The sequence below is a fragment of the Marmota monax genome, unplaced genomic scaffold (assembly GCF_021218885.2).
Source record: "Marmota monax isolate L192 unplaced genomic scaffold, Marmota_monax_Labrador192_F-V1.1 WCK01_AAM20220418_F8-fsc00088, whole genome shotgun sequence".
NCBI classification, from domain to species: Eukaryota; Metazoa; Chordata; class Mammalia; order Rodentia; family Sciuridae; genus Marmota; species Marmota monax.
In genome coordinates, this window is record NW_026694492.1 from 7,244,177 (window position 1) to 7,269,832 (window position 25,656).

The window sequence follows — 25,656 nt, forward strand, 5'->3', positions numbered from 1 at the left end:
TATGTGGGGATTTCTGCTAACCCAGCTAATATGGGGATTTAGTGGAAGTAATAATGCCAAAGTCACAGAAATGAGCACATACCTGATGATAACAGCAATGTTTCCCACCAGGCAGTGTGGCCAATCATAGGAGTTGTAGATATCTACAAAATACTCACTCAGTGTCCATACTGCCCTCTTTGTTAATGAACCAAATTTGGGAGTGGGAGAGGTTGACAATGGTGGTGCTAACTAATCACTTTCCCAACCTCTCATCCACCTTAGATAGTTCAGAGCAATGATAGGTAAGCGGAAATCTGCTGGGATATTTCTGGGAAAGCTTTTCATTTCCTGATGAAAGGGGACTGTGGCAGCAGTCCAACCCTTTCCCTTTTGCCCCTCTCTCTAATGCTGATGTGATGTCTGCAGCTATGGCAGCTACCTTGCAACCATGAGCTGGACAAGTTGAAACCAACTTGGTAGGTAGGATTGATGGCTCTCTGTTGGCATCAATGAAAAGTTATACCAAAGCAAGTAATTTTCCAGCTTTTTTCCTCTGACATTTTATTATGAAGAATTTCAAGCATACAGAGAAGTTTAAAGAATTACACAGTGAACACCCACCACCTAGTTTCTGTGATTAATTTTATGATCTGTGCTTTATCACGTCTATCCATCTAAACATCCCTCTCACCATCCATCAATCACCCATTGTGCATATACTAAGAATACTTCACCCTGCACACTTCAGTATTGATATCATTAAACGAAGTATTTTTATAATTCTTCTTTTAATTGAAATTTTACCGAGATAATTATAGATTCACATACAGCTGTAAGAAATGACACAGAGGGATCCTTTGTATGTTTTTGCCCAAATCCCCATGGTAACATTTTGCAAAACTGTACCGTGATATCTCAGGATATTGGCATTGATACGGTTCATTGATCATACTTAGGTTTCCTCATTATGACTTGTATTCATCTGTGTGTGGGTGTGTGTGTGTGTGTGTGTGTAGGAATTAAGTTTATACAATTCTATACCTGTGTAGGTTCCTGTGTCCACTACCATAGTCGACATACTGAACAGTTTTGTTTGTAATTTACCTTAAAATTTATGTTATCATCTACAGGCAAGTGAATAAACTGTGGTACAGCCAGAGTACAATGCAATACCAAGCTATGCAAAGATATGGAGGAAATGTAAGCGCATGTTATTAAGTGAAAGAAGCCAATCCAAAAAATGTTGCATATTATAATTCCAATTATGTGACATTCAGGAAAAGGAAAAACTATGGAGATGGTAAAAAAGATCAGCGGTTGTTAGGATGAGCAGGTGGAGCATAGAGGGTTTTTAGGGCCCTGGAATGATCCTGTATGATACTATAATTGTGGATCCATGCCCCTCCATGTTGGTCCCATCCAATTGCTAGGGTTGAGCTTACAAATCACCTGCAAATTATGCCTCAATAAACCTAATTTAAAAATACAAAGAAGCCAGACACATGGACACATACTTATAATCCCAGTGTCTCCAGAGGAGAGGGCAGGAGGATGGAAAGTTCCATGCTAGTCTCGGCAACTTATTGAGACCCTGTCTTAAAATTAAAAATAAAATAAAAAGGGCTGGGGATGTAGCTGAGTGATAGAGTACTTGCTTAACACATGCAAGACCCTGAGTTCAATCCCCAGTGCTGCTAAATAAATAATGAATTAAAAGAGTGGTAGAGGAGGGGTAGAGCCTGACAAGATAGAACCCAGAGACAGTGGAGCCACCCACATGGGCTCACCCGGGGAGAGGGCTCTGAGTTCTACCCTTCTGCGTACCCACGCAAAAGGCACAGTCCTGTGCCGCAGGTTGGTGACATTAACCGGATTGTGCTGCTTTCTTTCTTTGTTTCTTCTTCTTCTTCTTCTTCTTTTTTTTTTTTTTTGGTACCACTTTCTATAATGAGTTCTGCTGCTGCTTTCAGCTTGACGTGAGAAACTGAAATAGAGAAATTCAGAGGGGAGGGAATTGCCTAAAACTGTAAAAATCCCATCTCCTGTTCTGTGAAATCAGGAGACAAACTGCAATGTCACCAGCTTCAAAATGGCTCTACTCAGTGTTGCCTGGGAGGTTCTGATTCAGGGCAGCCTGTGCTCTAACTCAAGATCTCTGGAACCTGAGGTGCAGAGGTATTCTTAACCTTTGAACTTTCCTGGACTGACCCTTCAGCTACCCCTCCCCAGGCCTTCTGAGCCTTTGGAAGAACTTGCAATTTAAGAAGGGAGGAACCAGCAAATACACGGGGTTGACATGACCAACATTTCCCCCAGGTTAAGCCAAGTCCTGGGGTTAAGACTTGTTAGTGGAGTCCCCCTGTTCTCCTCGTAAACAGATAAAAGAACTTCCCAGTTTCTTACCAAGAAAAACTACATCTACCCCACTGCCCCTTCTACTCTGGCACAACCTGCTGGCCCCCCCCCCCCCAGTCCCCAAACCCTATAATTAAAAAGGCTCTTTTCAGACTGGAATACAATTCAGGCACAATCATTATGAAAACCCTGCCCTGTTTCTGTGGTTACTGACAGCTCCTTTTGTGTAAATCTCATTAAATCAAACCAGGGACTCCTGTTTGGGGCGACAATTTCTAGAAAGAGAGAGCTACGTTCAGAAATAATGTTGCAAATATTAGATAGGAGCCCTCTTTGGATTAGAAAGTAATATTATTTCCCTCTCTGCAACCACTAACAAATCAACCATGAAAAACTGATAATGGTTTTTGTCACCCAACATCCCTGGTAGTATTCTTTACACTTCATAGAAAAGAGAAACCGACGGCTCGCTTTGATGAGCTATTTTATTCTCAGGCCTTTAAGGAGAAAAATGAAACTCCTGAAAGTATTGCTGTAGAAACTATTTTCAATTCATTTTCATCCTATATATTTTTGGTACTTAGGAACAATTTGCTTCTCATTTGATAAGAAAAATGATGCTTCCAGGGGAAGAGGGGAGGAAGGTAAGAGAGAGCAATAGGAAGGTAGGTAGGTAGGTAGGATCAAAGTGCATTACACGATTAATAAGCACTAATTGTACTTTTTTTAAAAAAGAAAAGAAAAATGATGTTATTCAAAAGCAAAGCAACACTAGGTTTTCTTTACACCCTGAAAAGCTCGAGAAGTAAAATGTTTCTTGTATAGAATTAGAGATAATAAAGAGATCCATCTGTATTTTACAGAGTGGCATCTAAAAAGAGTACTCAGACATTTTATTTGGCCCTAGATGTTGTGGTAGTTATTATCACCCCTCCCCCTTTAATTTTGTTATTTTTATTTCCATTCTAGAATTTTCAAAGACCCTAACTATGAGGGTTCCTATTCCCTGCTATCTTTTTCCATCAAAGGATAGAGATGGCTTAAGACTCTCTCTTGCCGGGCTTGGTGGTGCACATCTATAATCCTAGTGGCCCAGGAGGCTGAAGCAGGAAGATCCTGAGCTCAAAGCCAGCCTCAGCAACTTAGCAAGGCTCTAAACAGCTTAGCGAGACCCTGTTTCTTAATAAAATATTAAGAAAGGGATGCGGATGTGGTTCAGTGGCTAAGTGCCCCTGGGTTCAAATACCCAGTACAAAACAAAAAACCAAAAACCCTCCCTTACCATTAAATACCAAAAGTACTTTACATACTGTTCTGGCTACTACCAAAAATGGCAATGGGACAACCCCCTGGGTTTCTAAGTGCACATACTAGGCCCCTTTCTTGACAAGGTGCTTAGTCTTTGTAACTGCAACAGGCTACTGGAGGGCTTCACTAGAGGGATTAAGTTTTAGTGACATATCATTATTATAGGGATCTGCCTTGTACCCTGTCTCACCCACAATCATGCTTATTTTCTAACTTAGAACATGGTTGCTGCAATCAATGATACGTGGTCAAGTTACAGAGAGAGGACCAAGAGAAGGATAAGAGACCACGAATGGAGTTGGGCTCTGTGGCATGTTCAACTATATTCCCAGCAACTCAAGAAGCTAAGGCAGGAGGATCACAGATTTGAGGCTAGTCTGGGCAATTTAGTGAGACTCTGATTCAAAATTCAAAAGAAAGGGGATAGGGAGTGGGACTGGGAATGTAACTCAGTGGTTAAGCATCCCTGGATTATCCCCCCTATCAAAACAAACAAAAAAACAAAGAACACAAACAGATCTGGGGGTGTGGCTCAGTTGTACAATGCTTGCCAACCATGTGGGAAGCTCTGTGTGGGTGAGAGGGTGGGGAGATCAAGAGTGTAAGTGGCCAGCATGTAGAGTTGGCATGAAGACTCTGAATGCCACCCTCAGCCCTGAGTGTCCCTACCCATCTCCACATCTTCAGGCTCCCCGTGGTGAATGCTGCCCCCTTCATACTTCCAAGGCTCTGGCCTGGTACTATTGTTCTTTTTTTTGGGGGGGGGGGGTGTGGGTAGCAGGGATTGAACTCAGGGGCACTCACCACTGAGCCACATCCCCAACCCTATTTTGTAATTTAATGGAGACAGGGTCTCACTGAGCTGCTTAGCGCCTGGCTGTTGCTGAGGGTGACTTTGAACTCAGGATCCTCCTGCCTCCGCCTTCAAGTTGCTGGGTTTAAGGTGTGGTGGCTGGCCTGGCCTGGTACTTCTGATGTGCTATTTTATTGGTTCTTTTTAGTCATACAGGACAGTTAAATCCATTTTGATATGAATACATGAACAGGGAATGTATTTTATTCTAAGTAGGACACCAGTACCTCTTCCCCCTTCCCTACCTGCTGCTCCCTTCCCTCTATTGATTTTCTGCCATTTACCCATAGTTTTTTTTTTTCATTGATTTCTTGTGGATGTACACAATATAGGAAAGTGATGTCAGCTTCATTCCACTCTCTTTTTCCCTATCCCCCTCTGTTCCTTTCATTTCCCTTCTGCAGGTTTTTGTAGCATCATTTCCCTTGTCTTCATCCTGCCCTTGACTGTGAAGTGTCCTTGTGGGTGATCCCCTCAGCCCAGCACGGTGCTCTGCCCAGTGCCCATATGGTGAAGAGAACCTCTTCTCCATCGCAGGAAGCATCAGGAAGTACCGATGCTGTTGAACCACAACCAGGCATGCTTCACAGAAGAAGGGTAACCTTCTGGTAGAATCATCTTCCGATGGAGATAAATAAAGCAACCTTTAGCTCGGAACCAGAAATATCTTTCCCCAGAATGAGATTGTGAAGACCTAAGAAGACCTTGGGAGGCTTAGGAGCGGAGAAAAAGTCTCAGACAAAGGGAGGAGCAGGGAGAGGGGAAAGGGAGCCGGATTAGAGGGGCACACCCTCTTGTGAGATTACTGAGTGATTAGCATGGTGACGATGAATATGCATGAAGGCAGCGCTGATTATTTTACACGGCTTCATTTGAATAATCATGAATATGTTTCCATGCATTTGCACCTAATGGACTGGTTTTCCGTCTTTAATGAGGCTTTGGCACGTGTTTGAAGAGCAAGGGAGAGAAAGGGAGAGGAAAGGGGGAATGAGCGATTTGGGTCACCACCCATAGACACGTTTTTCTCTTGGTACTGCAATCCTGTCAATTTAGAACTAGGGGGCGAGTGTCTAAAATCATACATTGGGTGTCTATCAGTGCATAGGCTAAAACAGGTCACTGTTTCTTCTAAAGTTGCTCTAACCTTGAAGAGAAGGACATCTGGACAATTTTCAGTCCTTAGTTTCCAAAATTATGTAACTGAGTTTCAGGAACATTAAGTGACTTTTCCAAGGTCACACACTAGATAATGGCTGAACCCAGCCTGCAGATCCATCTCTCAGGTCTCTCCCAAGTGCCTGAGGTGAACTCTGTCCCCTATGCTGGGATCAGTTCTGGGCTATGCCAACTGTCTTGCCATAATTATAAACGGGCTGCTCCAGTCACTCAAAAAAAGTGTAACCGTGGAGATGTCCAGTGGTTTGTTTTGTTCAGTGGTTAGAGGAAAGCCCCCATTTACTCCTTGCACTCTCAGTTCCTAGGAGAATGTTCTGTGCCAGTAAATGGTAGGGGTGGTTCTGAGGAAGAGAAGGCAGGAGGGCAGAGGGACAGAACCTCAGTGTGTTCTTGTGAGTTGTTCTGGGGCAGGGAGCAGCTGGGGGTAAGGAGAGTGGAGCAATTTCAATCTCCAGGTACTGAACAGGGAAGCAGACATGAAACCAGCCAGCAAAAGGCACCAAGCAGAGACCAAATTAGTTATTTTCTCAGAGTCCAGGCATGCCCGTGTGGGCGGTACCTGCAAAGGACAGGCGAGGTCATCTTGAGCCTGTAGCTGGGGAGCCTGGGTCAAAACGGCAGCTCTTCCTCTTTTAGGGATCTGCAGCTTGACCTTGGACCAGCCCTCCAGCCCGCCAGGCTTCCGCTGCTGGAAGCTGGGGTGGGTGAGGCCCAAATGCAGCGAGGGGCGTAGGCAGGCGCCTAGCACCGGTGCAGACCAACACGTGGCAGCTATTATTAGGCGATCCCTGAAGGCGGAAGCGGAATTGCATTCGGGTTGCCAACTCCGCAGGAACTGGAGCGGGGGAGGCAGGCCGGTGACTCAGCTGTGGCTGCATCCTTCCTGCGCCAGGCCACACCTGCTGCCTCAGCTGGCACCTCCCACCCGGGAAGGTTCTGGGTGAACGCTGCCCAAGCAGGACTCCCCCTGGAATTCTTTTCCCCAGGTTCTAATCTAACCCACTCCCCCTCCTCTGATGGACACATTCTTTCTCTGGGTATAGTGAATAAGTTCAATTAGATAATTGTCTAGTAGGTTTGGCCCACAGGCTCTGGCTCTTAAGGGGAACTTGCCTATCTCCTGCAGTTTAGATTTTTGGGCACATTTTGAACCTAGTTTTCAAGTTCTTTCATGGGTCCTGAGCCCATCGATCAATCAGTCTGCATCAACCTCCACGGGAGCTGGGACCATAAGTGCCCGTCACCCATCCCAGCTACTTTTTGGGTGTTCAATGGTAGACCCGAGGTGGAGCTCTCAAGGAAGCCTACATTCTATCAGGGACTGAAAGGATCAGTGCTTCAGAAAAAATGGAATAAGTGAGGAGATACGGAGCTGGCTAGAAGACCTAACCCAGTGACAAGGCCTTTGTGGGTCCCTGGAGGAGGTGGATCCAAGTTATGGTGAGAATGCTAAGAGTTGGTGGCACAAAGAGGTTAAGGGACTGTCTTTGTTTTGGGCACTGGGGACTGAACTCAGGGATGCTTAACCACTGAGCCACATCTCCAGCCCTCCTCCTCCTCCTCCTCCTCCTCCTCCTTCAATATTTTAAGACAGGGTCTCATTGAGTTACTTAGGGTCTCAGTAAGTTGCTGAGGCAGGCTTTGAACTCAGGATCCTCGTGCCTCAGCAGCCTCCTCAGCTGCTGGGAATATAGGCTTGTGCCACTGCACCTGGTTTAAGGGACTGTCGTGATACAAAGTACTCAAGGCAAGAAAGACTTCCAACAAGGAGACACTGACGAATACAAGAGTGTTCCTTGCCAGGGATTTGGGCCAGAAGGCTGGGGAAGTAAGCTAGGATTGGATTCTGAAGAGAATCCTAAAAAATCTTAGGATCTTCTCTTAAGAGATTTGGAGTGTTTAGGAGACTCTGATTCACAGACTTGATAAAAATTGGAGTACAGAGTTGAGCTACAAGGTTGCAGATGACTCAGAGCTTTTAAACTTGGACTCCAAGAATATGGCTCCAGACTGCCAAGGGCTTAATTGTCCATGGCTGCATGCTTGAGATGTTTGTTATTTTAGTCCATTTTCTGTTGCCATAACAGAACACCTGAGACTGAGCATTTATAAATGAAAGAGGTTAATTTAGCTTTTAGTTTGTAAGGCTGGGAATCTAAAGTTGAGGGCTGCATATGCTTGGCTTCTGGTGAGGGTCTTATGCTACATGCTTGAGGGAAAATTGGGAAGGGCGGGGTGGAGGGGTGCAAAGAACTGGAAGATAAACGGGGCCAGACACTTGATAGCAACCTACTCTCTTATAGAAGTACATTAATCACATCCAAACCATTGTAGTTTCCTAATCTTATTTGTATTCTGAGATGATAAAAAGATCCAACTCAGAGGCTTTTGTGAAATGAGACACTGCTCACAGAGTAAAATGCTAAGAACAATGCTCAGTCCTGAGGGGCTCTCCATAAACATTGGTATTATCCTTGCTCCTACAACCCCCAGAAGTCAAGGATCCTGCAAAGGCAGCTATCATCTAACGTGCATCTGAGGAATGTGGAGAGGGAAAAGCCCATCAACTGTAGAAGATGGAAACTCCCAGAAGGTCAACGCCTCTTTTTAGTTTAGTCATGGTGCTTGCAAATTTGGTCACCATATGTCAATGAATGATTGGAAAGGGAGCTGCTACTGAAAGCAGTTCTCCTGGAAAGGCAGGAATAACTCCTAGGATACAGTACAAGGAAGACTGTAGCCCTCCTGTGAGAAATGGATGCAACACAGGCAGAAACAGCCAATAGGCCTCTGGTCATTTAAAACATTGGACAGGGAGCTGGGGTTGTGGCTCAGTGGTAGAACACTTGCCTAGCAGGTGTGAGGTACTGGGTTTGATTCTCAGCACCCTATGTAAATAAATGAACAAAATAAAGGCCCATCAATGTCTAAAAAATAAATAAATAAAAACATTGAACAGAAGTCCTGAGCATCTAAAACATCCTAAAAGGCCTGGCGTGGTGGTGCAGGAGGATCACAGGTTCAAGGCCAGCCTGGCCAACTTGAGAGATCCTATCTCAAAATAAAAAGGATTGCAAATGTTCCCTTGGGTTCAATCCCTACTACCAAAGCCTAATATGTACTGAAGATTTTGCTGTATTCTAGAAGAATTATTGGAAGTATAAGGCTCTGTTTAGAATATATCGCTTGCCCATTAAAATAGGAGAATGGTTTAGAACCTTTTGAAGTAATGTGCTATCAGACCATCACAGTGGATTCACAAGAGGCCCAGGGTGAAACAGCCCAGTGCATGAGAGCTCTAAATTGCAGTGCCAACCTGCCTGGCTGCCTAGATCTTGCTCCTGTTTTGACTTTTTCTTTTTTCTTTGTAGGGAGGGTTGTTTCTGAGATCCTTGAAATTTTCTTGGCAGATTTCCAGTAGTTATTCTTCCCAGTTAACCTCATTGTCTTCCTGTATTCTTGGTATTTGGACATTTACTTCAGGATATCCCGAGATGTGCCAAGCATGCTGGCGCACACCTGTAAGCCCAGATACTCTGGGCAGCTGAGGCAGGCGGATTACAAGTCCAGAGTCAGCCTGGGCAACTGAGGAGACTGTGTTTCAAATTAAAATAAAAAGGGCTGGGAATGTAGTTCAGTGATAGAGTGCTTGTCTAGCATGTGCCAGGCCCCGGATTCAATCCCCAGTACCGAAAACAAACAAATAACAACAACAAAAACATGACTAAAAACTAATATGGCTAAGTTACAGCAGAGCTTAAAGGAATTTTTAAGGGGAAAAAAGCATGCATGACAATTTATTTGCATAATGTCATTATGTGTGTTGATGTGCATGTGTTTCTCCCTCTAGGGATATGGATCAAGAAGAAGACGAAAAAGAAAATGTGATTTCCTTCTGAGTGAGAACTCTTAAAGTTCCAGCTGTGGCAAGAGGCATTTATTATTCTGCTGCTGAATACAAAGGTGTGTCTTCAGGACTTTAACCTGTTTTCTGGCTTCCTGCCTCTGGAAAATGCCCGTGAGAAGAATGCCATGGGTCACAGGAGTTACTTAGTTAAGTAAATACACCAGTGATTGGGAGAGAATGAGAAAGTATTGTCTAAGTAACTGAGTCAGAACTAACAATGATCAACTGTCAGAACATCCGGTGAGGCTGCCCCAGCCAGCACCTTCCAAGTGTGCAGGTACGTTAAAGATCCGCAGTGGAGAACTGTATTTGATGGACAGAGTTTTGTCTTCCTGTGTATAGAATCAGAGCTCACTGGATAGTGAGAGTAAGTGCAGGTTGAGAAGGAAGGGTAGAGTCGTAGGAGGAGATACTTAGGAGGACAAGGAATGGATGGGGGTCCGTTAGAAAAGGGGGGATTGTTTTCACTGCCAGATTTATAGCTCAGTTCTGATTTGTTAGTTGGATTTGTTTTTTTTTTTTTTTTTTTTAAAGAATTTTTTTTAATATTTATTTTTTAGTTTTCGGCGGAGACAACATCTTTGTTTGTATGTGGTGCTGAAGATCGAACCCGGGCCGCACGCATGCCAGGCGAGCGCGCTACCGCTTGAGCCACATCCCCAGCCCTTTGTTAGTTGGATTTGTAAGCTGCTTTTTTTTGCATGGGGTTTGGTAGTTTGGTACGTAGTGGTCTTAATCCAATATCTGGACCAGAAAGTAAATATTTGCATCCTCAGAATCCCCGTTACAATTGAAAAATTTCCGAGGAGGCAGTGGAGGCCAGATGGGAATGTGGCATGAATTGCCCAGTTAGCATGGAAATCCTCAGCCAGTGCTGAATGAGTCTGTGCTTTTTTCCTCATCATTTTTGAACCCTTGTGAGTACCTACTGTATGCCAAGCCTCACAAGGCCCTGACATCAGATATTGGGAATTTGGAACAATGAATCCAATAGACATATCTGTGCCCTCATGGAGTTTGCAAGTGAAAGAAAGGAATTAAATATGCAATATAGCTGAGAGTGGTGGCCCCTGCCAGAAATCCCAATGACTCTACAGGAGGATTGCAAGTTCAAGGTCAGCATCAGAAACTTACTGAGGTCCTCAGCAACTTAGCAAGACCCTGTCTCAAAGTAGAATATAAAAAGGTCTGGCGATATTGCTCAGTGGTAAAGAGGTCCTGGGTTCAATCCTGAGTGTAAATAAAATAATTAATAAATAAGCAATATAATTAGGGTTGCAGATTTAGCAAATAAAAAGCAAAATAATCAGTTAAAATGGATTTCAGATAATCATTGAATAATTTTTAGTATAAGTATGTCCAGTGCCAGGGATTGAACCCAGAGCCTTGTGCATGCTATGCATATACTCCAACACTGAACTGCATTCCCAGCCCCCAAGACTATTTTGTCTGGCAACCTTAAACATATAGTGTCTGATAATAGAAAGTGCTAAGGGACAAATAAAGCAGAGAAAAGGGCTAGCTAGAAATGAAAAGGTACAATGTTAGTTAGGGTAGTCATGGATGCTCCTTCTGGAAAGTTACAATAGAGCAGAGACATGAATGAAATGAGGAAGGGAGCCAGGCAGGTATTGGCTGGCAGGGGCGGGTGGGGGTTGGGGGCACTTCTTTCTTAGTCCATTTTCTGTGACTATAACTGAATAGCTGAGACTATGATTTATAAAGGAAAGAGATTTATTTAACTCATCGTTATGGAGGCTGGAAGTCCAAGATTAGGCAGTAGGCACTCACAAGTGTTGATGCATTTGGCAAGAGCCTTGTGTTGCATCCTCATCTTGCAAAAAGCTGAAGGGCAAGTGGTTATGCGCAGCAGAGAAAGCTGAGGAAGCCCTAACTAAACCCTCCTGTGAGGTCCCACCTCCCAACTTGCTGCATTGGAAATTAAGTTTCCAACACAAGAACTTTTGGGGGGACACATTCAAAGCCTAGTAGTATTCAGGAGAGCAGGGGCAGCTTTGTAGAGACCCTGAATTCCAATTCTGGTGTCCAGGAAGTGGGTTCTGTGCCCAGGAAGCATATAATAACTGAAATGCCTTGGTATGATTCTGAGTTGGGTCCACAGTTTCATTAGCCATTCATATTTTATTCTAATTATATGAAGAGCTTTTTTAAGTCTAAGGGTTGGAGGTGGAAAAGGAAGAAGAATGGGAAGGAAACAGGTAGATGGGAACTTGCTGAGTGTGGCATGAGAATGGTGTTTAGTCTCAGTCCATGCTGGAGGCTGTGAAGGGCCCCTCTGGGACACTGTGCTAGTACCTTGCTCCATGCTAGAGAACACATGGGGTCTGAAAGCAGGAAGGGACATTGGATGGAAGGGCTGCTTTAAATCCCAACCTAGTTTGATAGTGTGAGCAACTCTATCATCGTTATGAGAACATGATTGCTCCACAACAGGAGGATCTATTGTCATGATCATCCCAATCTCCCCCAAAGTGCTCTGGACAACAGATAAAGAATGGTTTTCCAGGGCTGGGACTGTAGCTCAGAGGTAAAGCGCTTGCCTGGCATGCGTGAGGCACTGGGTTCAATCTTCAGCACCACATAAAAATGAATAAATAAATAAAATAAAGATATTGTGTCCATCTACAACTAAAAATATTAAAAAAAAAAAAACAAACAAAAAAAACAAGAATGGTGTCCCAATGCTGTTGGGTTTCCAGTGAATGTGGAGATCTACAGCTCTAAGGCAAAGGGAGGCCTTCCCTGTTTCATATTTGTCAATGAGATTTTCCTATTTGATTGTAAGGGCATATTTACATCTTAACTAGAATAGTAAAAAATTTTATTTTGTGATATTGTAGCAGAATCAATCAATATCTCTCCCCCCACCCTCGGTCCCCTTCTCTCCATCCTTCTCCCCCCCCACTTTCTCTCACTGGGAATGAACTTAGGGCTTTACCACTGAGCTATATATACCTCCAGCCCCAAGGAACACACCTTTTGACAGAAGAACCTTTGCTCTTTTAGAGAAAGAAGACCATGGGGGTTTTACATGCCTTTAATATGGCAGCTTTCCCCCCCATGTGTGGGTGCTAATGCCTGAACCTCTGGCAGGCTGAGCCCACACTATACCACTGAGATACAACCCCAGCTTGCACTTACTAGATAAACCTTGGTTGTCCAAAGACTGTTAAAAAGAGTGATTATTGGGCTGGGGATGTGGCTCTAGTGGTAGCGCGCTCGCCTGGCATGCCTGCGGCCTGGGTTCGATCCTCAGCACCACATACAAACAAAGATGTTGTGTCCGCCGAAAACTAAAAAAAAAAAAAATATATATATTAAAAAAAATTCTCTCTCTCTCTCTCTCTCTCTCTCTCACTCTCTCTTTAAAAAAAAAAGAGTGATTAGTTATGAAGTCTCTGTAATAGATCAGATTTAGATAACTGCTTCAATAATAGATAACTGCTTCAACTGAGGTGTTGACTTGACAGGGCTAGGGCTGTAGGAAGAAGCGGTAGGCCCCTTTCTTGGATGTGGAGGGAGGGGCGGAAAGTGAGGAAGCAGGAATGGAAGGAGTGCATGAATGGCATTAAATGACATGGAGTGGAGGAGGAGGTACATTTTGGGCTTCCTGGGTTGGAGAGGTTTTAGGACATCTGTCTGTTACTTGTGAACTCATCATGATCTGGAATTAGGGGAGAGAGCAGACATAGAAACACAGATTTGGGGATCACTTGAATACATTTGAAGGCCTTCTGGGCAGGGTGGCACACATCTGGAATCCCAGCAGTTAGGCTAAGCAGGAGGATTGCAAGTTTGTGGCCAGTCTCAGCAATTTAGTGAGACCCTATCTGAAAATAAAATTAAAAATGGCTGGGATGTAGTTCAGTGGCAAAGTGCCCCTGAGTTCAATCCCCAGTACTGGAGTGGGGGTGGGGCTGGGGAGAAGAACTGAAGCCCTGAGAGCAAATATGTTTCTTTGGGAAATGGCAGGTTTGGACATGAAGATGGAACCTTGAGACAAATCCCTATTTCAGAGAGAAATGCAGAAAAATCATTAGGGAAGAAAGAGTGAGAAGAAATGGCTTTATGGAAAGAGGGCAAGAACTAGGTGTGGGGGGTGCCCACCTATAATCCCAGCTGCTCTGGAGATTGAGGCAGGAGGGTCACAAGTTCAAGGTCAGCCTGGACAACCAAGTGAGACTCTGTCCCAAAATAAAAAATAATAAAAAGTGTTGGGGAATGCAGCTTAGTGTTAGAGCAACCCCTGGGTTCAATCTCCTATAATTCTATAAAAGAGAGAGAGAAGGAAAGAAAGACAGACAGACATACAGACATTAGGGAGATGTCATGGAAGCTAAGGGAAGAGGAAGCTAGCTCTTGTCATGGAAGCTAGCTCTTGCCTAGTTTCCATAAAGCCATTTCTTCTCACTCTTTCTTCCTCAGTGATTTTTCTGCCTTTCTCTCTGAAATAGGGATATGTCTCAAGGTTCTATCTTTGGCCCTCTTCATGTCTAAATCTGAATTTCTTAAAGAAACATCCGAAGGGGCTGTTGCAGAGTGCCCCACGCAGAACTAAAGTGGACAGCCTCTCCGATGAGAGGGTTATGCAGAATTCATTGAGCGAGGTGCCATAGAGGGTCCTGAGGGGAAGGATTTGTATTCCCTTTAACTTAATTTGCTTTGGGGATGGTAGGAGGAGGATGGACTCCATGAGAGTGGACAGACAGGCAGCACCTTCAGGGCTGGGTCAGTGCTTCCAGACAAAGCCCCTGAGGGTGGCGTGGGGAACAGCGTGCCTGGACGAGGCACTGGTGTGGTTTATGCTCTAAATTTTTTTATTATGTTACCATCAAGTCGACTTAACACTCACCATCTGGGATGGACATGTCAGAAGAAAGGGGAGAGGAGCCACGCTGCCCGAGAGGGAGGATGCGGGAGCTCTCTGTAACGTGGCAAAATCTAGACTCTGGGTCCATCTGTTCCAAGGCTGACGTGGAAACACAAACCTGGACTGTTCTCAGGGCCTTTTCAAACACAGCATGAACATGATAGATTTTTTTTTTTTAAAGCAGAATGAACGTATTTAGGGCCATATGCATTTAATTTCCTCAAATTTAGACTGCTGGAGAAATGAAAGTATAGTTTAGGTTTCATGTTAAACTTGTCTACCCGGGCAATTTTTCTAACGTGTGGCCTTTACCTTTTTTATGGTACATCATGACTTTAGTAAAAGAAAAAAAAAATTCACTATTCATCTAAATTTCTCACTTATTTACTCACTTATAAAATAAGCTTATAAGAATTTCTTATACATTAAATACTGGTAGTACTAGCCTAATATGTTATGTGCATTACAAAGTAAACACAAAAATAGAAAGTAAAGCTGGAGGAATAGCTCAGTACACATGCTTTATATCCACCAGGCCCTGGGTTTGATCCTAAGCCCCCCCAAATAAATAAATAAATAAAAATAAAGAAGATTGAAATTGAAATTATGATCGATTAAATATCATTAAAGTTAATTTTTATCAATACAAAGTATTTTGCTCTCAAAGATCTTAATATTTTGGACTCAGTATGATTGAACATGCTTCTTTTTTGGAAATCTTAGTATAATGCATTGCGATAAAACGATTTGAAGATCTCAACCTGGCTTGTTTTAAAAACTGTCATGAGAAAAGATGTCTCACAAAGTTATGTAATAAAGTTTTGGAAGAGATGGATTATTTTCACCATTTACTTAATGTAATACTAACTTTTCAATCTCATCTACCAACTATGCAAAAGGTTTAGTTGAGTTTTGACTGGTAAATTGGTGTTTCCTGTTATTAATCAAGTATTTTTGCAATGTAAATTGCATTCAGTGTTTTTTTTTTTTTTTCATCTGGTACTGAGGATCAAACTAGGGATGCTCTACCATTGAACTATACCCCCAGCCCTTTTCATTTTTATTTTGAGACTGGGTCGCCCAGGATGGCTTTGCTGATCCTCTTGCCTCAGCAACATCTGTAAAATTCTCTTTCAACAGCATGAGTTTCTTCCTAAAGGTAATTTCTTCTTTGTGGTGGTAAAGATATTATTTTTACCTCAAAGGGACAGCTTTAACGTTTTTGATCACACACACACACACACACACACAAAATACCCTTCTGGCAGCACATTATGGATTATGGACCACACTTCTGAAGAAAAAAATCAGCAAATTCAAAAGTCTGCTCTGTTTTTTTCTTTTTTTGTGGGGGGTGGGGCACTGGGGATTGAAACTAGGGGTGTTTTACTGCAGAGTTCATCCCCAATTTTTCTTTTAATTTATTATTTTGAGATAGGGTCTTACTAAGTTGCCCAGATAGTCTTGAACTTGAGATATTCCTGTGCCTACTTCTGCTAAACTTTTTATTTAGCAGTTCATTAAAAAAAAAAAAAAAGCATTTCCAGGTATGTTAGCATTGGAACAGTATCAAGCACTTACCCTGAGCAGCAGCATGTTAGAAATAGTTGTATTTTTCTTTAAACAGTTGAGCAAACCTCCCACACTCAGTAATTTATTCTAATACATGTTTCTTTAAATCTACAGCAATATTTTCTAAGCATCTTTCAACTGTTTGCTGACAAAATGAATCTACTTTACTTTGCATTTTATATATTTTTAAAAACTTTTCCAGGAATAACCAACGTGGCTTTTGGTCTTTTGGTATTAAATAAGAAACCTCAAAAAAGCTTCAAAATATTTATTACTAAGTTTAGCAGAGAATTGTAAAGTATTTGATCGTATTTTATCTTTAAATGTCATTAAAACAAACAAAAAACCCTGTTCCTGATAAAACTGATGTTCCAATCACTTAATTTTTAAATATCTTGCTAATAATGATGGTACAGTGGAGACCCCAGTGGGCCTGAGTGTCATTGTCCCTGCCCTCACGGGCTTCTTGTCCTTTGGAAGACAGAGTCAGCTAAATCTCAGGTTTCATGTGAAAAAAAGCAACCTAGCAACACATGTCAGGGCACCCAAACCCGGTTTGTATGTGTGGGGAGGTGAGTGAGGGAGACTTCTCTGCTTGAGTGACAGACATTTAGACCTGAAGGTTTGCAGGCATTAGATGGAGGAGGTGGGGAAGGTGGAGAGACTCATTCAGAAAGAGGGAGCAACATCTGTGCAGGCTTGACGGAGGAGGAGGAAACAGGCCACAGGCAAGAGAACAGAAAGTTCAGTAAGTCTGGATCTGGGAATGTGAGCAGGAAGAGGCGAGGGAGGGGGATGGGGAATGGGTGGAGTCGGGAGACCAGTTAGGGACAAATTCTTTTTTTTTTTTTTTAAGGTTTTTAAAATTTATTTATTAGACATTGATGGGCCTTTATTTTATTCATTTATTTATATGTGGTGCTGAGAATCGAACCCAGTGCCTCACACATGCTAGGCAACCACTCTACCACTGAGCCACAACCCTAGCCCCACAGGGACAAATTCTAAACTGAGGTGACGGGACTGAGTTTCAGATTGGGTGACAGCTGTGGAGAGGAGGGATTGGGATCAATGCAAGGGAAGTAAAGTCTGCCCAGTACATGCTGATGGGGGTAGATGAGAGGAAATAAATACCATTTTCAGAGAAAGCAGTAGCTGAGATGGGGGATCTGGTTAGGTGAGTGCGTCAGGCTGAATTACCCACAAGTAGACTGAGAAATCTCTGGAGATAAACCTGTGAGGGAGTGAGCAGGCAGGTTTAGAAAGAAGTTGACACAATGCTATGGTGACTAAGGCCAGAGCCAGTGGATGAGAAGCTGTGGAGAGTGGGTGGCTCCTTAGGGTTGGCCCAAACTCAGGGAAGAGGGGCAAGGCTTTCTATCTCTTTTTCAGCCAGAGTGAAGGATGTGGAAAATAAGCCCAAGGACTTTCCCCCGCATCCACAGCTGTTCCCCCACCTGCTTTATGGGGGTAAAATTGAAGTTTTTGTCATTTAAAGGTCCAGACCTCAACCAAAGTTAAGGAACACCAAAGGAACTGACTGGCACCTGGACCCACCCCCCCCCACACACACACCCTAATGGGTCATCTGACCCCAATACTATAAGCCCCAGGTAATTCCCTATTCACATTCTTGGCCCATCCTAATGGATCTGCGGGGACCCCAATACAGTGAACCCCAGGAATGAACCCCGTTCTTTCCCACCCTGAGGGAGGCAGGCCTATATGACCCAGATCTTGCTTAAGGCTACCGCCGTTTTCTGTCCCCAAAATGAGCCATGCCAGGCATTCGACCCATTAATTCCTCACTCAATCCTGAATAAAGAAAAGCTTGCTGATCTGAAGTTTGCTGCTCGTCTCCTTCATCATGGTGCCTCATTTGTGCTAACACAGAGGTTGGCTGCTCTTTGGGAAGGGGTGCACTGCTGGGTGGGGCAGATCCCAAGAACTGTCATAAGAAAGTGGCCAAAGCCCTGTGCAGTGAGAGACTCAGCTGTGAGTGGTCAGAAACTATCTTTTCCAGCAGCTTAGAGTTGGAGGTGAATTCCTTGAAGAGAGACCCAGGATAGAAAACTTCAGTATCTGATATCATGGCAAAGATCTTAAGTTTAATTTAGGACATTTACTTTCAGGTTCCTGTGGGTTTGGTTAGCTCCTGTCAACAATGGGATGTGCAAAGCATTGTGTATGGATGGAGCTGTTGGGATGCTAAGACACATGCATGGTGTGCAGGTGGTCTCTGTATCCCGTAAGATCCTTGAGATTCCTTCTCAAGAGGAACTCAATCCCCAAGTGCTGTGGGTCCTCTTCTTTTTCTGGTTGGTCCTCAAAGGATTAAGCCTGATCGCTCTTCTGTTTCTCAGACACCTTCCTAACTGCTTCTTTCTCTGTCCCTCCTCTTGGATTTAGAGGCTGGGAAACAAATCCAAACCCATTCCTTTTAGGGAAGCCCAACTGTGATGTGAAATTTTACAAGGGTTAGTAAGTCTTACAAGGTTCTCAACAGACTTTTTCTTTGGGCCATAGTTTCTGAAGATGACTCTTAACTGCTATCCCAAACCTGGTACTTCTGGCTTTCCTTTAATTCCCGAAGGTTTTGCTTATGGAAACTATCCACTTTCCTTTGTCTCTACCCTCTCTTTCCTTGGACAAGGCCAGCTTTCCAGCATTTAGGCCTAAAGAGACAGCAGGAGGTAAGAATGAATGGATCCAGCCAGTAGCCAGGACTTAGGAGGTCATTCAAATATCCAGGGGCCTCCTAAATAATGCCCAACTCTGAGCCCAACCCCCACCCCTGCAGGTCTCCCAGAAAAAGTCCTTTGTGGGGTTTCCAAATTGAGGCTCAGAAAAGGAGAGGCAGTTTTGCTATAGAAAGTCTATTTATGAAATCACTAACAAAGGATAAGGCAAATTCTTTCCTCAGTCTATTTCTGGCAGGCCGGTAATAAATTAAACCTGGTTATGATTTCTTCCAGGGTATGTTTTTGGAAATTTAGAAAAAAATCCTAATTCTTTCAATAGGTTGATGTTTAAAAAGCCACTCTGCTGCAAATCTTGAAATTATTATTCTACGGTCAAACATTGTAATAATTCCTTTAGAAATATGCTAACAAATTTTACATGTTAACCTCTCTATAAATACCTAGGCCTAGCTTGATTTTTAGCTAAAAAATGTGCAGCTCAAGTCTTGGGGCTGCTCAGTTCAGGAGTACTTTGCAAGGCCTTTGATGGTGAGATAAAGAAAAGCCTTTTCTTTCTCCACTCGCCCCCCCCCCCCCACTCCCCTTCAGGAACACACCTTTTGTGTGCTCTGCCTGACAAAGGAATTTCCCAATTTCATAGTGGAATTTGGAGGGAAAGAATGATATCGACATGCTTCTACAAAGCCGGCTTCCAACCACAAAAGACTTAAAAAAAAAAAAAAAGAATCTGGGATTTTGCAATACACTGATTGGAGGAATAACCAAGACATTGATAGTTAGCAATAAAAACAGCAACAACAAAATCCCAAAGGGTTTGGAATTCCTTTAGTTTCTATTTGGCATGTGAATCATATGGTTTCTTTGTTCTGCCCTTCCCTATCTGCTACATTCAGATAATAGTTATATTTCATTTTTGTAGTCAAATTACTGTTTTATTGTTGTTCAAAGTATACTGGTACACAAGATAGCTTTGCATATGTAGAACAATACAATGAACCTTAATTTTTTTAAAAATATTTTTTATGGCAGAGGGGTAGTGTCTTTTTTTAAAACTTGGAATAAAAGCTTCTTCAGCTGAGAAATTCGATGATTTTTGCAGAATGGACTAAGATGGATGCTTTGCTTTTAACTGTTGAGTCAACCTGGCAAAGGAACATCTCTGAAATCCTTGTAAAGATAGAACTGAGATAATCTGCTAGAAATGATTATCTTTTACTTTTTGGTTGTTTGTGGAATTGAAAAGCAGAGGCAATGTTATCAGTTGCTGTTTGTGCGAATGAAGAATTGTGCTTTTTAAATCAAATTTCCTCCAGACTACGGTTGATCAAAACATTGGGTTATACAGAGCTCTGCTTCTACAGTATTTGACATTTTGAAGCCAGGAGGCAGTTGTAGAAGACTGTAGAAGACTCCTAATGATAAGCAATTCAGACTTTGATTTTGGGAGTACAACTCTTGTCACCATTCAAATGCTGCTTTGCTGTGCTTTCCCCTCTAAGAGAATGGGGGAGGGGCAACAGAGTTTTAAGTAAACAAAGATTCCAAATCCATGAAAGCTAGGATTTACTATGGCACGTAAATTATGAAATTCCATACATTGTAATATCCCCAGCCCATCAAGATTTCAAATGAGCAGGTCCTTGTATGCTCTTTAGTGCACATAATGTTTTTTACATGCATATTAATAAGGGCCCACCTTTGGGAGAAGAAAAAAAGCCTTCTTTTCAAATGAAATCAAGCCCAGGTAAAGTTGAAACTCAACACACAGAGTAGTGGCATTGTTTTCCAGCTAAAAGAAGATGAGAGTTTCAATTTCATCATCTTGGAACAATGATAAATGTGCTGGCAAAATTTGCAGATTGTACATAGGTCTTTCTAAACGTGTGTAAATATGTAGCTGTGTATTCCAACTTCTGTGCAACTCCAATTTGCTGTTTGAAATTAAAGACAACTCTTCTGTGAGACAATAATTTGGGTTGTTTGCATGAGAAGTCCTAAAGAGCAAAAATGCTACTTGAAATTTACTTCAGTGTTAGAGAACAATGGCTTCCTCCATGAGAGTTAATGCAAGAGGGGAATACTGACATTTAGAATGAAACTTTTGTGCACACTTTGCAGACATTAGCCAATCAATATAATTTAAAATAAAACATAGAGGAATACTTTCTATGCTGGGAGTCTTCGCGGCTACTCCAGTCTATTAGTGTCTTCAGAGTCGGATCAAACAGGAGTGAGCCTTTTGGGAAGGTAATGGTGACATTTTTTCAGCTCCTTCCATTTTGTCCTATTTCCAGCGTTCAGCACAATTACTTTGACATGGGGGTTTGTCTCTCATTTTAAAATCCTTTCAATGGAGTACACGTCTGTGAACAATGTAGGAACCAGGGCACGGGGCTGGAAACAGCACACTTCATCTGGAATGGAAATACATTGTCTCGCTCTCGGATGGGCTCCGAGTATACCCCTCGTGGCCTTTGGTGGGTTTATGTATGTATGGTTTTTGTGTTCTGTAAGCTATGAGCACCTGCTGTATGTACAATATGTGCTTGTTACATTTGAACACCATCTCCCTTCGAGAATTTAAAGATCCAGCTATTACATCTTGTTTACTCAATATCATTCCCCCATTTAAAAAAAAAAAAAAAACCCTACATGAACTGAACATGCCATGTTTCAATCTGGCCCCAGTGGCTTTTTCTCTGAAAGCAAAACGTGTGTCTTTTACACCAGGGCTTTCTCCCCACCCCAGGGGGTGTCTTCCATTCTTTTGTGGCTCAGTTTAAGGCGAAAAGGGCTCCAAACCACTAACTAACCAGAGGAGAGCCCCTTCCTTCACCTCCAGGGAGGATTTCAGACTCAATTTATCCGAAGATAGCGTGCTCTCTTCTTACTTATTTGCCACCATTACGAGGAGAACAGAACACCACCTTGGCTTCAAGATCCTGGGTAGAGAGAGGCTCACGGTCTTTTTCAACCATCTTTGGCGAGGCCTTGCTTCCTTCCACTCGAGTAAGTCGCGGCTTGGGGCCATGGAAAGGACTGGGTGAGAGTCTGAAATGTCGTTTGAAAAAAAAGCAGCCCTCCCTCCGGCCCCTCACCACCACCACCACCCGCTCTGCTCTCCGGGGCGAAGCTGCGAGGCGGCAGCCCGTAGGGGCGAGACTTGGCAGGTCTGCGGGGCGCCTCTCCGCCGCCGCGGGGCTCGGGCTCGGCAGCGGCCGGGCGTCGGCGCCCGCCGGCCGCGGGGCTTCGCGCTCCCGCCGCCGCCTGGCTCCCGAGTCTCCCTTCCCCCACGCCCCCTCCCCCTCGCCCGCGCTCCCTTTTGTTCGCTCGCCGCCCGGGCCGAGCCGCCGCCGCCGCCGCCCGGGCCCGCACCCCCAGCCGTAGGCCCCGGCGTGGCGGGCCGGCCGCCGCCGCCGCCGCGCGGCCTAGAGCGCGGCGCCCGGGGAGGCGCGGGGCCGGCCGGGCGCACGGCGAGGCCGCGGCGGCGGCGGCGGCCCGGGAGCCCGGCAGCCGGGGCGGCGGCGAGGCCGCTGCACCGCACACGCACACTCAGACCCCGGCTGCGGGAATGCGGATGACACGCCCGTAACATGGAAGCCGCCGCCGCCGCCGCCGCCGCCGCCGCTCCGACGACAGCAGCAGCCGCCACAGCAGCAGCAGCCGCCGGCGGCGCCGCGCGGAACAAAGGTCATCCGAGCTGCGGCCCAGACGCCCGGGCTTGACCGCTGCGAAGGCCAACCCCGGGCCGGGGGTGGGTGTGCGCCTCTGCGGCGGGGGCGACCAGGGGGCGGCCGGGGCGAGCCAGGGGCGCGGGTGGGCGCCGGGAGAGGCGGGGGAGCCGCCCCTCGTGCCACCCCAGCGGGTCGGGGTGAGCGCGCGAGGCTCAGGCCCCTTGGCCTGACTGCAGTGGCCTGTCCCACCCTCGCCCTAGGGACAGCTGGCCTTCGCGCCCCGCCAGCTTCCTTGGGGGGCCGAGGAAGGGCCGGTTTTGCTAGGCCCCACCGGCTCAGAGAGGGGGCCACGTGAGCGCGGGCGCTCCCCCCACCTACCCAGCGCTGGCTCTGCACAGATGATTTTTCCAAGGCCTCTGTGTCCCCTCTCCCCCACTGCCCCTTCACTTGCTCCCCCCACCCTCCTCAGACATCCCCAGAGTTCTACCCTGAGGTGAAGGGATTTGGACTTCTCCCCCCAGGTGCTTGAAAGAAGAGAAGGTTGGAGGAGGAGGAGGAGGAGACTGGGGGGGCTGCTGGTGATGGTGACAGGGCTGGGAGAGAGAGGAGAGGGACGGAAGGGAGGAGGGGGCTGGGTGGGGTGGGGGTGACAGGCAGAGAGGAGCCTGGTCAACAAGCCAGCACCACTCTGCTAGGAGGCCAGGCCGGCTCCTGCAGCCGACGCATCCTGTGTGAGGAGACACACATAGATTGCTTTCTTGGGGGCTCTTTGTCAGCCACCAACACAGAGAACACACACTGACACACACGTACACAAAGATCTGAGCCAGGTTGTGGGAGGTAAGTGGGGGAAGGAGAAGGAGGGGGAAACAGTGTCTGCGGTGGGCTTCGGGGTGAAGGGGAGGGGGAAAGAGCCCTCAGGGGCTCTGTGGGGGCTTGTGAGGTGAGCATTTCCAAGGCTGTGTGCTTGTGTGGTGCGGGGGGACACACGATGACCTTCCCCTCCTCAGGAAGACCTAAAAGGGAGAGGCAACCCCCAGCGAGATCCCCCCTGTGCTGATGATTTTCAGGGACTTGTTGGCAACTCAGCGAGGGTTGCCATAGCTTTTTTATGTAGGGTGACCAGAACCGGCTGAAACTGGTTTGAGGCAGATCAGCTCCTGAACACAATGCAGTCACTGAGCTACTACAGTAGGATAGCAGCTTCCTCCCTTCATGGCAGCCAAAAGCAGAGGAGCTTGCAGGAAGGTGCCATCCCAACACAGTATGTGAATGCACACTTAGACACCACACAGCACTGGTACGTGACTAATGGAGCCCTAAAAGATCCTGTGTAGAGACGATGGAAAAAAAGGTGCAGGTTTGCAGGGTCTGAGATTACTTGGGCTTTTCCTGCCTTTTTCTTTTGCTTAAGGGATGGACAAGGAGCTGAGATTTATGACCCTTATTAAAGAAAAAAATGTGCCTTGCTAGGGTGGGGACACTTGGTTTGTGCAGTCTCTTCTCTGTGTTTTTAACAAAACAAAACCAGAGTGAACTGATGGATTTGTAATGGTAGTTTGTTTGTTGCTGGAGAATGCTACTTTGCATGCCTTTTTTCTCTTGCAGGGTATGTTCTGTTTTGTGCTTTTCCTTTTAGAAGCTACTAAAGGGTGTTGGGGATACTTCTGACTATTATGAAGGCCAAAAGGTAACAATATTGTTCTAGGAAATGAGCATAAATGCCTTCCAGTGATGCTGTTAGCCATACATGCTGTCTTTTTTTTTCCTTGTAGGCCTGTTGACTGGGGCTGCTTTTAACCCTTTCATATTTGCAGAGAATGCAACCGTGTGACAGTAACTGAGCACTGGTCCAAAGTCTTTCCAAAAGGTCAAGGTTCACAAGGTGAGATGTGCTGTTTTGAGCATGAATTTAAATATTAATTTACAGATCCATTCAAACACAGACTGACGGTGGACTGGTACCCTGGAGATAAAATGGGGTTCATGGTGGAGAAGAAATACTCTTAATGTTATCCACATTTGATGGGATCCGAGTGACTTTTTGATGGTATTGCTATCAACGTGAAATCTGAATGCCTTCATTAAATCTCATGTGCCCTGGGCATTTGGAACAATCAGGCCTGGAAAGAGGCAAGTTTAGAGAATGGTAGGCGGCAGGGCCTTGTGGAGAATGCGCTGTTTTGCATTAGACTGAAGCAGTACACATGTAGCATTTTCCTGATGATGATAAGAAAAGGAAGGGCTTCACCAAATCGAGGCAGCCTGGCTACCTTTCTAGGATTTGAGGAGCCTGGAGGTAGATTCTCCTTTTGTTCATTCATCACCTTTCTTTTACCATGCTCTCAGTGTTAACCTGAAAGATTTTTCACTCCGAGTCAAGTGGTGGAATGTCTTATTGATTTTGGGGGCTGTCTACGGTGAGTTCGCCATTGGATTATTTCTGGCATACATTTTAATGTGGAATACTAATGCAAGACCAGGGGGAGACCGGGTAGTCTGGCTTCATCTGTGCAAAGATGCCTGTTAACTCTCAGCTCTACTGGAATGGGTGGTGGAAAATGTCTCATGCCTTAAAAGATTGCAGTTAGATTTGAGCTGGCATTTTCATGCACCTTCCCAAACCAGAGGTGGGAGAGGAGGAGAGAGGAAAGGAGAGGAGAGGAGAGAGCAGTAAGGAGTGTAGCAAAGAGAAGAACAAAGGCTGTGAGGGGAACACTAAACATTTTGCCTTGGGGTTCCTTGTGAAAAGAACTGCAACTTCCCCAAACAGGAAACCAGTCGCTCCAGAGTTGGATCCGACATGATCTCAGCAACAGAACTGGTTCTGCCTTTCGGCTGGTCTGGTAAAAGTACAGTCAAGAGGAGCCCATAGGAGACATTGCAAATACATTTCTCCCTCATTTTGAAGTGGGTATCTCGTTCCTCTCCGTGTTCAGCAGAGCAGTATTTTCAGAAATGCCGAGAATCTTAGAATTGGTTAAGTTGTGTGCTGGCAGTTGGTGGGCAGCATATCTGCAGTGAGGGTGTTCAGTATGCAAGGGTTTTTATTGTTTAAATGTTTTTCATTTGGCTGCACAACATTGCCTGTCTGATAAAACTGGCAAAAGGGGAAACAGGAGTGCATGGTTAGCTTGGAATACTTTATGCAGTATTTAATACAGATAAATGTAATCTCGGACAGATATACCAGCAAATAGCTTACACGATGGAACAAAATTCTTTGCAAATCA

The 25,656-nt window shown here is 44.9% G+C and overlaps 1 protein-coding gene across 20 annotated transcripts in view; it reads left to right on the forward strand.

The window, feature by feature from the left end:
* The first annotated feature begins 21,493 nt into the window (after nt 1–21,493).
* Znf532 (zinc finger protein 532) overlaps nt 21,494–25,656 on the forward strand; it is a 106,998-nt gene continuing 102,835 nt past the window's right edge. For 3 of the 20 annotated variants that reach the window (XM_046419415.2, XM_058571360.1, XM_046419408.2), the window contains exons 1-2: nt 23,366–24,113; nt 24,199–24,308. Coding sequence is in view for 5 of the 20 variants with exons in the window: in XM_046419405.2 (XP_046275361.1) it covers nt 24,100–24,113; nt 24,241–24,308 (82 nt within the window). In the remaining 15 variants the exon portion in view is untranslated. Of the gene's footprint in view, nt 21,759–22,338; nt 22,504–23,071; nt 23,264–23,359; nt 24,114–24,198; nt 24,309–24,346; nt 25,334–25,656 lie in introns of those variants that run through there. The other 17 variants (XM_058571367.1, XM_058571368.1, XM_058571361.1 and 14 more) reach the window with 14 other exon arrangements.